We start from the raw sequence: 13,633 nt of genomic DNA on the forward strand, positions 1-13,633 counted from the left end.
TTATTTATTTTTAATTATTTTTAATGTTTATTTGAGAGAGAGAGGCAGCGTGAGCAGGGGAGGAGCAGAGAGAATGGGAGACACAGAATCCGAAGCAGGCTCCAGGCTCCAAGCTGTCCGCATAGAGCCTGATGTGTGGCTTAAACCCACAAACCGTGAGATCATGACCTGAGCTGAAGTCAGACACTCAACCGACTGAGCCACCCAGGCGCCCCTTACTTGTTCTATTTTTAATGATGGAGAGACCTAAGCATATTTAAATGTTGACAGTGTATCATATGGAAGGAAAAGATGAAGAGGGAACACTTCATAGAGCTAACGTTTCCTTGCATTTGGGAGAATATAGTGTTCTAAAAGTCTTCCTGTTAGATTATTAAAGTATTTTAAAAAAAATTCTTAAAAAAATAACTTGGGTCGTTTGTGGACATGACCAGAGTGTTCTGAGGCATGAGTGATGTCCTCTGTCTCTTCAGGTTTGAATTTTTTCATCGGGTGGCATCCTAACCTTGTCTTAATACTTATTTGAGCTTTCCCAGCTTAGAAATTTACCTAGTTGTGGAACATGTATTGAGATTGGTGAAAGAATATGATATGTCCATGTAAAATCTCCACATGGAGGCCAACCCTGTAAGTTATCTAGGTACAGAGCATACTGATCTCTACTGCTAGGTTATATACAGTTTACTGTGGATTTATAGAGACTGCTTTGCCTACATAAAATCTATCCCAATGTATTCTGTAAAAGCACATTTTTTAGTCTGTTAGTATATTGCCATTGGGATGGATATATTTAGTTATCTATATATTTATATATGATTTGTGAATATATAGTTTGGATATATATGTATAACATATATGTAGTTTTTTTTTTTTTAACTTTCTTTTTTAAGTTTATTTATTTTGAGAGACAGAGCAGAGAAGTGGCAAAGAGAGAAGGAGAGTGAGAATCCCAGGCAGGCTCTGTGCTGTTAGTACAGAGCCTGATGTGGGTCTCGTACTCACGAACCATGAGATCATGACCTGAGCCGAAACCAAGAGTTGGATGCTTAACCAACTGAGCCCCCCAAGCACCCCATGTATTTTTATATTTATTAATAGTAGAAATGATCGCTTCCCTCTTTTTAAATTTCAAGCAATTCATATCACATGTTGGATTCTTTTAGAAGGCCCTTAGGCTTTTGCTGTTACTGTAAACTGAATTGCTCATCTTCTCCAGCTTCTTGACAGGTATTTTTAGTATTTATCAAAAGATCTATAGGAAACTTCAGAGCCCTCAAAACTACTTGGAAAGCAATATGAATCACTTGTTTATATAGACTGTAAGCAATGACGTTATTTTGATAAAAAGTAAATATTTTTGTTGTAATCTTTTTTTTTCTCTTTAAGGACACAGAGATAGCATAGATTATTTACAGAAGTTCAAAGAAACATCAAACAAAATAAAAGAAATGTTATCTGTAAGTAAATCTTTATTACAGCACAATTCAATTTTATTTTGCTATTTGGGGGTTTAGTTCAAAATAGAACTAAACGTTCCAATAAAAATGCAGTTTTAGCAGAGACCATCACCAACTTGATGATCCCAAATATTTAAATCATACATCATTTAAAAAGAAGAAACAATCGAATATGAAAAGTATACAAATAGTTTGCACTTATATTAATGAACATAAAAACACCAATTTAACATTTCTCTTTTTCTAAATGCTTCTCCCTATACATTTCTCATTCACTAAATACAGAGCTCAACTCTTTCCCAGGCCCAGAAGTTTATTAGAACATAACCATGTCTGTCAAGGAATCTAGCAATCAGTAAAAAGCTGAATATACCTAACTACACTGTTATGTGCAGGTGTAAGATACTCAATAAATATTTGTTGAGTAACTGTTTAAATGTACAGAACAGTGAGTGAAAAGTTATTTCTTAACTGTTGCTTTCATAAATACCCATAATGATAGAGTCTTAAAATGAGGGAAAGGAACCAGTAGGGAAACCAGTGGGTTTTTTTTAAGTTGTATCTCTTGTTTTATCTTTGAGTTTCTTACAGGGAGGAAGAACTGACTGGGAATTATAATTTAAAAAAGCAAAAAGACCTAGATGGAGTGAAATCGATCACTTAGATGATTATCTTAAGATAAAAAGTATAACTTTTTTCAGATGGGAGGACAGACTGATAGAAGAGAATTGTCACAAATATTTTGTGTTGGAGAGAAAGAATGCTAAAACTTTTCTCTAACTTACTCTTTAAGAATCTGTGTGCTTCATTGTATATAAATCACACAAAGTTTTTTTAAAACTTAAAGAGAATAAAAAAGTAATCTGGGGAGTTTGTTGAATCTTTTAAGGCATTTGTTTTTCCAGTAAGACTAATGGAAACCACAAGGGAGTACTTGAGAAAGAGAAGGTTTAGAGTAACTATTGTGTAAAGTGATTAAGGAGTCAAGAGGAAACCAAGAATATGATTTCTCAGCTATATAGTTGAAAATAGCATGAATTTTTTTATAGCCATATCTACATTTGGATTTTAGACAGGAAAACTGAAGGCTGGGAAGAGATGTAGGGAAAGTAAATCTTTGGAGAGATTCTGACTAGAGCATTGACATGACACCACAGTAAAAGGTTAGAGCTAACTAGCTGGAACTCTTATAGTTGTCAAACTCAGCAGTCAGAAACTCAAATTCATCATCTTCTTGCTCAGCAGATATATTTGTTCTTCTGTATTTCCTGCCTCTGTTAATAACATCAGCATTTTAGTTTAGAGAGCAAAACTGCACTGCTCTCTCTTCTAATCAACAGCCAAGTCTAACTTGTTTTGTTTCCTAAATATTTTTTTAGTTATCTGTTTCTTTCAATCCTAACTAACAATTACTCTGACTTAGGCTGTCATTGTCTAATATGTATTTCACTGAACTTTTAAACTGTCTTCATAAGTACCACAATGGCAGTTGAAAAAAAATTACATCAGCACATTCTGGTGGCATCGTTTTGCTATAAAGAAGCACTTGATATACACAGGAAGTCATTTAGGATAAATGGATATTTCTTAATGGGAAAGGGTACCTGGCAAGGTTTCCCCCACAGATTTTGCCTTTTAACAGTGAGTTTAAATGAATTTAAAGCAAGAGTGTGCTGAAAATTTTGAAGTGCAGGTAACTTCCTGGTAAAAGTAAGAAGAAATTACAGGTTTCTGTGGCTGTTTTGAATTAAACAATTTTGAGTAATTCACTTAGAGGAAAAGAACTCAGACTGTAATAATAGAATAATGAGTTCTAGCCCATGATGGTCTGAGACTTTGAGTTCTTGAACTTTGTGGGTTATATACCCCTTTGAAAATCAAATGAAAACTGTAGACCCTCTTCCCCCAAAAATGGACATATACAAAATTTTATCTATTAAGGTATATGGAGTTTTACAAATACCTTGAAGCCCACCATCAATCCTATACTAGAACTTGTGTCATAGATGGAAAATACTTAAGCAAATAAATAGCTAGAACTGGTTCCAAAAGAACTAAAATCAGAAAGGAAATTGGAGTTGCTCTGTAACTACAGAAAAAATGTTAGCCGTCTCACTTGGCTGTATAAATCAGCTGTATATGAAGAGTGCAGAGCATCAAAGGTAGAAAAACTTACTTTTCTTGAGATACAAGTAATTTTTTAAATGAAAGTAATAGTTTATTTTGGTAGTAACATTTTTAAATTCATTCTTTCTGAGAGGTGGTAGAGGTTTGGAAATATTTTAAAGTTGCATAATAGTGTGAATTGTTTATAGCTGAAAAGAGAAAACAGGGTGAATGTATTGGGTTGTCCCCACATTATTTTAATGCAGTTTGTTAGTTCATCTGGGAAAATATATAGGTAAAAAGAAGAAAATGAGGGAGAATTAGACTACAAAATATTACACAGGTAGAACAGTTGAAACATGAATATTTAGCTAAACATTTTAGTGACTACAAAGTAACTTGTTTACAAATAAGAATTTAATAAGAAGAGTTGGATTAGAAATTGACGATAAGGGAAATGCCTTGTCAGTAAATACAAATTGGATAATCGAGTAGACATTTGGAAAAGTCTGTTTATGTTCTCATGTCACTTCATAAGCCCAGATGAATTCTAGCTTTAAATGTAAAAGCTCAAATCATAAACTTAAGAAAATAGTAATGCCAAGTCAGTAAAACTAGGAAGGCTTTCTAAACATATGAGGAAGAGGTGATATTAAACGAAGGATGAGAAAAGATAGAAGTACCAAAAAATGGAAATCATAGATAAGTCAAAACAAATTTGGAAAAAATTGAAACGTGACAAATAATGAGCAGATAGATCTTTGGTTATATGAACAGCTCATATAATCAATAAGAAACCTACTGAGGTTTCCCAAAAAAACTACTCTTCCACCTTCCAAATTGTTATAATCTATCAATATTAGTGTAAAATAGCTTTTTCTTTTTTAGGTGAACTGATAAATATTTTCTCCCAAGTTTTTAATGAAATCATATTACTATGAAAAAGGATCCATTCAGATGGATTTATGAACAATAAGCAAGTAGGATATTTTGATGCAGTTTTTTGAGAAGGTCATTGAAGAAAATTAACTGTAACCTGTAATATACCCTTTGGTGACTAGGTAGATTAAAGTATATTGAGCTAAATGGAAACAGAGTCTCTTATACTACTTAGAACATTTATTTGAAATTCAGTTTGATTATTTTTAAATTATGTTTATGTGTAATATGCAGAATGATATTCCTTCTGAAAACACTTTGAAACACATGAGTTCTCATGCTGGATTTACTGAATGTCACAAAACTTCTATTCCTCTTCCTTCAGAACAAGGTAAGTTCTTTGACTATGTGAATTATGTTACCAAACATATTCACTTAAGCTTTAAATGTATTATTACGTATGTCACACACCTAAGCAGTGAATGTTTTGGGAGTCAGAGAATGACGATTCTGGTCCGTCATTGTTGCTGCAACCTTGAATAAAACACACAATTCTAGTATTCTGATATTTTTTACAAATTGTTTAGTCCTAAAGATGAAATATAAAGACTTGCTTTTTATAAATCTATTTTAATCAGTATTATCATTTAGTCAACATATTTTTTTAATTTAACTTTTAAAATAGCTAATACAGGGGTGCTTGGGTGGCTCAGTTGGTTAAATGTCTGACTCTTGGTTCAGCTCAGGTCATGATCTCTAGGTTCATGAGTTTGAGCCCCACATCAGGTTCCATGCTGGCGGTGTGGAGCCTGCTTGGGATTCCTCTCTCCCTCTCTCTCTGCCCCTCCCCCACTCAACTGTATCTCAAAAAACAAATAAACTTTAAAAAATTTATTTTTCTAATAGTTAATACATTTATTTGGTTCAAAAATTGAAATATATACACATACAAGCACTTTGAAAATGAGTCTCCCTCTCATTCCAGCCCTGTATGTAACCACTGTTATTTTTATTTATCCTGTAGAGTTTCACACACATAGTATGTGACGGTGGTCTTTCCTTTTATTTTTTACACAGAAAGTAACATACCATACATTTTGCTCTGCACCTTCAATTTTTAACCTGAGAATTAAATGGACTGGGGACGTTTCCATAACATACTTTTTTATGAGTTGGTTATATATGCATATAAATTTATTAGTCAACGTTTCATTAATGTACATGTAGCCTTTATAAGATTCCTTAAGAAAAACATCACTACCATGTCCCCCTCACCATCATTTCCCCTTTCATTCTCTTTTTGTATACAGCAGTATCACGTTGGATATATTCCAGGAGTGCAAGTTGGTTTATCATTAACATCAAAAATATAATTGATGAGGGGCACCTGGCTGGCTCAGTCAGTAGAGCATGTGACTCTTGATCTCAGGGTTGTGAGTTCAAGCCCGGGTTGGGTGTAGAGCTTACCTGGGGGTGGAGGGGAATATATATATATTAATATATATATATTATATATATATTATATATATATTATATATATTATATATATTATATATATGTATATACATAATATATTATATATATACATATATATTATATATATATTATATATATTATATATACACATATATATATACATATATATGTACACATATATATGTACACATATATATTATATATATGTATATATTATATATATGTATATATATTATATATATGTATTATATAATATATATAATAAGCCCAGAATGAATCAATTATATATATATAATTGATGCATGATAGTAACAGATTAGAGGAGAAAAATCATTTGTTCATCTCAGTAGCTGCAGAAAAGGCATTTGATGAAATTCAGTATCCATTCATGATTAAAACTCTTCCTAAAGTTAGAATAGAGTCTCCTTAATCTGAATAAAGGGTTATCTACAGAAAGTTATCACAGATATTCTCTTTCATAATGATATGTTGAAAGCCAGATGGGGAACCAAGGCAAGGATTCTGACTGTTTTCATTCCTATTTAATATCCTCTTTTTAAAATTTTTTTTATTTATTTTATTTTTTTGAGAGAGAGCATGAGCCAGGGGAGGGTCAGAGAGAGAGGGAGACACAGAATTCGAAGCAGGCTCCAGGCTCTGACCTATCCGCAAAGCCCGACGTGGGCTCAAACTCACCAACCATGAGATCATGACCTGGGCCAAAGTCAGATATCTGAACCACCCAGGCGCCCCTGTTTAGTATTCTCACTGAAAAATAAAATAAAAAGATATGGTAGAATGGTTAGGACAGAAGAAAAAAAAATTATTTTCAGTAACATGGATGTTATTTCTGAAGTTAACACGCTTCTAATTTTGCATCCTTGTATTTCAGTTTCTTGTTTTTTCTTTTTTAATTTTTTTTTTCAAGGTTTATTTATTTTTGGGACAGAGAGAGACAGAGCATGAACGGGGGAGGGGCAGAGAGAGAGGGAGACACAGAATCGGAAACAGGCTCCAGGCTCCGAGCCATCAGCCCAGAGCCTGACACGGGGCTCGAACTCACGGACCGCGAGATCGTGACCTGGCTGAAGTCGGACGCTTAACCGACTGCGCCACCCAGGCGCCCCTGTATTTCAGTTTTAAAAAATAATTATTAACCTCCCACTAAAGAAGACAAGGATCAAACTTTTCCTCTTCTTCCTGTTCCCAGAAGACACAAACACAACGCATGCACATGCACACACATTTATTCTTTCCCACCATATAGTTATAATTTTGGCTAGATCAACAGTAGATTCTCTGCTATTGGGCTACATTTCTTCAAGATATTCAGATAAGTAATGCTATCAGTTTCATCATCTAGAAAAAGTTTTGCCCAGACTCTTCTAATGTACTTCAGTCTGGTTTTTTTGGCCTCTACACTTAGAATACAAATTTCATTCTAAGATTTCCCATCACCATTCATTCATTCTGAGGTTTTTCTTTACTGTGTCATAAAGTTGTGAATTATAAGTTACTTTAAAATTTAACATCCTTGGGGCACCTGGGTGGTTCAGTCAGTTAAGCATCCGGCTTCGGCTCAGATCATGATCTCATGGTTCATGAGTTCGAGCCTCTGTGCTGACAGCTTGGAACCTGGAGCCTGCTTCAGGTTGTGTCTCCCTCTCTCTGTGCCCCACCCCTGATAGCACTCTGTCTCCCTCTCTCAAAAATGAGTAAACATTTAAAAAAAATTAATTAAAAAAATAATTTAACATCCTGACTTTTTAAAAATAGGCTTAATTCTAAAATTTATTTAGGATAAAATAACAAAATATGACAGAGATGCCATTTTAAGTCGTGGCAGAAAAGATGAACTATTTTTTCCATTATTGTAAAACAGTGTATGTATAAGACTATTAATATGTATAAGATGATTAATTGCAATGTTAGAATGGCAAGAGATTGAAATCATACCAAATGTCCATTAGTAGGAGTTTGGTTGTTATTCTCTACAATTACTGTACAGCCATAGTATGAAATTCAGTGTAGCATCAAAATAGAATAGAGAAATTTTCTGTGATTGGAAAGATCTCCAAGCTTAAATTTAAACCAACAACAAAAACCCTAAAATATATATTATTCTACCTTTTATGGTTAAAAAAATTGGTGATTGTACACACATACACAAAAAATATCCATGGTAGAATGAAAACACAAGAAATTTGGAAATAGAAAGACTAAGACTTTTTCCTTCAGACTCTTATTTCTTACTGCTTTTTTACAAAAATAAATTGAATAATTTTGGTGTCCTGCCAAGAGACCTGTGGGCCTCATGTTAACTATTAATGTTCAGCAGTGTTGGGGAGAGGATAAGTTAGTTTATGAAAGTTACACTGTGTGTTGAAACACTTCGTGTTTGGTTGGTTGGTATCAAAATATTTTAGTTGTATAACTAATTTTTTTTTTTAATTTTCTTTAAGTGGAAACTAGCAATAGAAGGCCATCCACAGAAGAAACTCATGAAGTAGATTCCAAAGCAGCTTTACTACCGGTTTGTACATTTCAGTTAACAAATGCGTATTTTAAAATATATATTTATTAAAGAAGAACTAAAAAAAGATGGTGATATTTTATTTGAGGTTCTGTTTAGCTTTCAAAAAATTTTACCTTAGAAAACTGACATTAGTGCATTTATTCTTAGAATATTAGCAATTTATTCTTTGAAAAGAGTTTCTTCCTGTAGTGTGAATAGTTAAGAATTTGTATGTATGTATATGTGTGTCTGTGTTTTTTTGTTTTTATCATGTTATGTTTTTCATCATGATAAATGTAGTCTTTAATCCCCACCCCCTAGTTACCCTATCCTCCCACTACCTTCCGTCTGGTAACCATCAGTTTGTTCTCTATAGTTGAATCTGTTTCTTGGTTGTCTCTCTCTCTCTTTGTTTTGTTTTGTTTTTCCTTTGCTCATTTGTTTTGTTCCACATATGAGTGAAATAAATCATAATGGTATTTGTCTTTCTCTGACTGACTTATTTCACTTAGCATACTACACTCTAGTTCCATCCATGTAGTTGCAAATGGCAAGGTTTTATTCTTATTTTATTTTATTTTATTTTATTTTATTTTATTTTATTTTATTTTATTTTATTTTATTTTATTTTATTTTATTTTTTTACATCCAAGTTAGCATATAGTGCAACAATGATTTCAGGAGTGGATTCTTTAATGCCCCTTACCCATTTAGCCCATCACCTCCCCCCCCCACAACCCCACCAGTAACCCTCTGTTCTCCATATTTAAGAGTCTCTTATGTTTTCTTCCCCTCCTTGTTTTTATATTATTTTTGCTTCCCTTTCCTTGTGTTCATCTGTTCTGTGTCTTAAATTCCTCATATGCATGAAGTCATAAGATATGTGTCTTTCTCTGACTAATTTCACTTAGCATAATACCCTCCAGTTCCATCCACGTAGTTGCAAATGGCAAGATTTCATTCTTTTTGATTGCTGAGTACTCCATTGTGTGTGTGTATGTATGTGTGTGTGTGTGTGTGTGTGTGTGTGTGTGTGTGTGTATAAAACATCTTCTTTATCCATTCCTCCATTGATGGACATTTGGGCTCTTTCCATACTTTGGCTATTGTTGATAGTGCTGCCATAAACATTGGGATGCGCGTGCCCCTTTGAAACAGCACACCTGTATCCCTTGGATAAATACCTAATAGTGCAATTGCTGGATTGTAGGGTAGTTCTATTTTTAATTTTTTGAGGAACCTCCATACTGTTTTCCAGAGTGGCAGTTTTGTTCTTTTTTATTGCTAAATAATATTCCGTGGTATATTTATATTTATATTTATATTTATATTTATACCTCATCTTCTTCATGCATTCATCTATCACTAGACACTTGAGCTCCTTCCACTGTTTGGCTGTTACAAATAATGCTGCAATAAACACAGGAGTGCATGTATTCCTTTGAGTTAGTGTTTTTGTATTTTTGGGTAGATACCCAGTAGTGCAATTACTGCATCATAGGGTAGTTCTGTTTTTAACTTTTTGAGGAACCTCCAAACTGTTTTCCACAGTGGCTATACCAGTTTGCATTCCCACCAGTGGTGGAAGAGTGTTCTTTTTTCTCTACATCTTCACCAGCACTGGTTGTTTCTTCGGTTTTTGATTTTGACCATTCTTATAGATGTGAGGTGCTATGTCATTGTAAGTTTGATTTGTATTTCCCTGATGAGTGATGTTGAGCCTCTTTTCATGTGTCTGTTTGCCATCTGGATGTCTTCTTTGGAGAAATCTGTTTATGTCTTTTGCCCATCTTTTAACTGGATTATTTGTTGTTTGGGTATTGAGTTGTATAAGTTCTTTATATATTTTGGATGCTAACCCTTTATCAGATATGTTTTTTGCAAACATATTCTTCTATCCTATAGGTTGCCTTTTAGTTTTGTTGATTGTTTCCTTCACTGTGCAGAAACTTTCTGATGTGGTCCCAGTAGTTTATTTTTGCTTTTATTTCCCTTGTCTCAGAAGATGCATCTAAAAAAAGTGTTGCTGTGGCCAATGTCAGAGAGATTACTATTTGCATAATAGTTAGGAAATTTTACAGAAAAATTTATTCAAAAGAAAGGTAGGAATCTCTGTTTGTATTGAAACTGGTTGTATGTAGTCATTCCCAGCCAACTGAGGTAGTATTTGATTTTACAAATACTCTTTAAATTTTTTTTTAAAGTTTATTTATTATTGAGAGAGAGATAGAACATGAGTTGGGGAGGGGCAGAGAGAGAGGAAGATACAGAATCTGAAGAAGGCTTCAGGCTCCGAGCTATCAGCACAGAGCCTGATGCAAGGCTCAAACTCACAAACTGTGAGATCATGACCTGAGTCGAAGTCGGACACTTAACCAACTGAGCCACCCAGGTTCCCCACAAATACTCTTTAAAAGCATACTCTGGCATCAAGATAAATAACTTGGGAGAAAGTAGAAAAATTGGTCCTTTATAGTCAAGTATAGAAATCAGTATTCATAATTATCCTGGATCATCAAGAACATTTTATTTACATTCTGCTATAAGGAGGTAGATTATATTATGGAAAGTCATGTTATTAAAAAAATTATTTCAGTGAGGAAAGGGGGTTAGTGAACACAGTTTCACAGTAACAATTCCTCCTTTTTGGAAGGACACACCCTGCACAATTTTGCCACAAAGTAAGTTCCATTGAAGATGACCTGACAATGCGAAATTACAGAACTTCTGGGATTCAAGTTACACAAACAGTATTAATAAACCTCTACCAACTTGAGATAGTAGAATTACTGGTTACAAGTTATAAAATAATATGATTAAGGTGACTAAAACCATAAAAGAGAAGGTATTAAAAATATGAAAAAAAGATAAGATACTACTCAGTAAGTCCTGAAAAATTAGATAAAAATCTAGGATAAAAAATAACTCAGTGGGGGTTATAATAACATAGATTAGGCACAACCAAACAGAGAATTACTAAACTGGATGAGAATATAATTATAGAGTTATAATTAAATGGAAAAAATACAGAATAAAAACAATATGCACGTATACAGAAAAAGACTTCAATGAGATATGCTTATATGTTTTTAGTGATTTGTTTACAGTATGCATGATTTTAATTTTACTTTTTCTACTTCGTTGTGTTTTTCTTTTTCAATGAGCACATACTATTTAGAGTCATAGAAACAAATGTATAAGAATATAAAGTTGTCATCAGAAGTAAAGAAACTAGCCAGAGTGTAATTATGTTGTAGGAAATAACACTCATGAAATTCTTTATTCTACCTTGTGGAATGGTCTTATGGTAATTATATCCATTTATTATTTTTTTAGTTCAGTTGTATAAAATAAGGACTTCACATTAATTTTTCAGACTATAGGGAAACAAAACAGGGTTAAACAGTTATGCTTCTTCTAGAGAGATTTTTTTCTTTAATTTTTGTTTGTGTTTGTTTTTGACTAAAGGATTGGTTACAAGATAGACCATCAAACAGAGAAATGTAAGTAAGCCTTTTCTCATCGTTAACCTGAAAAGTATCATAGTTATTGGGGTTTTTTTCTGTTCTTTGTACCATCTTTTAAAACACTCTTTTATCTGTGAGTGATGATTATTTATTTTAACATCTCTTGTCTTTACATAGAAGAGACTGGAGGAACTCATTTATTATGAGACAATTTTATATAGTTATACTATCATTATGGCGATGCTATGATTACTATATTTTAGGATTCCAGAGGACGTTTACAAAAGAAAAAGTCATCTTTTTTTTTTTATGTTTGTTTATTTTTGAAGGAAAGAAAGACAGAAATTGAGTGGGGGGGGGGGGCGGGGGTGGGTGTTGCAGAAGAGAGGGAGACACAGGAAGAGAATCGGAAACAGGCTCCAGGCTCTGAGCTCTGAGCAGTCAGCACAGCATGGGAGAGTTACTTTCTGATATGGACTATTTGAGAAGGAACCACAGTGTTTCCCCTATTGCTTTCTGTGCATCAGAAATATATGTGAATATATAGAGAAGAAAATAAACCAGGTACCACATGGGTATGCAGTGTTCAAGTTCTTTGGGTGCTCTGGGCCTTGTATGGCACTTGGAAGATCAAACTGTAATCAGATCTCTTCAGAGTATACTGTGTTTTATAACCAAAACCATAGGATGTAAATACAGAATAGGTACTTGATGTTAACTCAGCTAACAAGAGAACCTTGTCTTACAGAATGTTGAGCCAAAGAAGTACCCAGAAAGGTGGAGTTGGTCAGCACTTTTTGGGTGCTGAGAAAAGAGTAGTTTATCAACAGCAAAGGGATGATGCTAGGGTCAAAATACTTCCTATAATAAAATATTTATATTAGGTAGAAGGTAAGAGCTGGAAAGAGATTTTTAGTACAGATTAAACATATATTTATATCCATATATGAATTTGGCATTGGCTTTAAGGGAAATGGCATATATTCAAACAAAAGTGAATCTGGATCTCAGAATTACTTTAATCACATTATATTAAATAATCATAATTTTACAAAGTGTATGGTAGCCAAAACAAAGATTGTGTCACAACTTGTATTTTTTGGTGTTTTCTTTAGGCCATCTGAAGAAGGAACGTTAAATGGTGAGTCCATATGGTAGATTTAATGCAAAAAAATGAGGATTATATATGATGTTATGTTATAGCAAATACCACATTATTCTAGCTAAGAAACTTCAGACTTCGTGTTTGAAAGAGCCAAGGTGGTAAAAAGTTCTTTGTTCAGCTAGTTTCTCTTCGATATAGTAGTTTCACATATACATGAACTCACCATGTGAATGATATATCTTTACTGTCACCCTACCCCCCCTTCGTCCCTGTGACCTAGTCTGCTCTTTCCCTTGTATACCCTGTTTTAGTGAATGATACTCTTTCAGTCTACTAGGTAAAATCTGAGAAGGAGTTATTCTTGACCCCCTTGACCTTGCACTCACAAAGTCCTGTTGCATTTACTTCTTAAATATTAAGACTCCATCTTCCACTATACATTATTCTGCTGCTTTCAGTTCACACTTCATCAGTTTTTAAACCTTTTATTGAAGTATATATAACATGCATACAAAAAAGGTAGAGATAAGCCTCTCAGTGAATTCTCCCTAAGCAACTATGCCCCTGTAATCAGCACCCAGGTCACAAAACAGAATATTGCCAGTATCCCAGCTCCTCGTGTCCTTGT

General features: G+C 33.7%; 1 protein-coding gene across 4 annotated transcripts in view; it reads left to right on the plus strand.

Moving 5' to 3' along the window:
* TRPM7 (transient receptor potential cation channel subfamily M member 7) overlaps nt 1-13,633 on the plus strand; it is a 122,566-nt gene that overhangs the window by 91,402 nt on the left and 17,531 nt on the right. For all 4 annotated transcript variants that reach the window (XM_011282861.4, XM_019832437.3, XM_045059329.1 and 1 more), the window contains 5 exons: nt 1,387-1,457; nt 4,737-4,833; nt 8,381-8,451; nt 11,902-11,936; nt 13,016-13,041. In XM_011282861.4, the coding sequence (XP_011281163.3) occupies nt 1,387-1,457; nt 4,737-4,833; nt 8,381-8,451; nt 11,902-11,936; nt 13,016-13,041 (300 nt within the window). The remainder of the gene's footprint in view (nt 1-1,386; nt 1,458-4,736; nt 4,834-8,380; nt 8,452-11,901; nt 11,937-13,015; nt 13,042-13,633) is intronic.

The sequence above is a fragment of the Felis catus genome, chromosome B3 (genome assembly GCF_018350175.1).
Source record: "Felis catus isolate Fca126 chromosome B3, F.catus_Fca126_mat1.0, whole genome shotgun sequence".
In the NCBI taxonomy this organism is placed as follows: Eukaryota; Metazoa; Chordata; class Mammalia; order Carnivora; family Felidae; genus Felis; species Felis catus.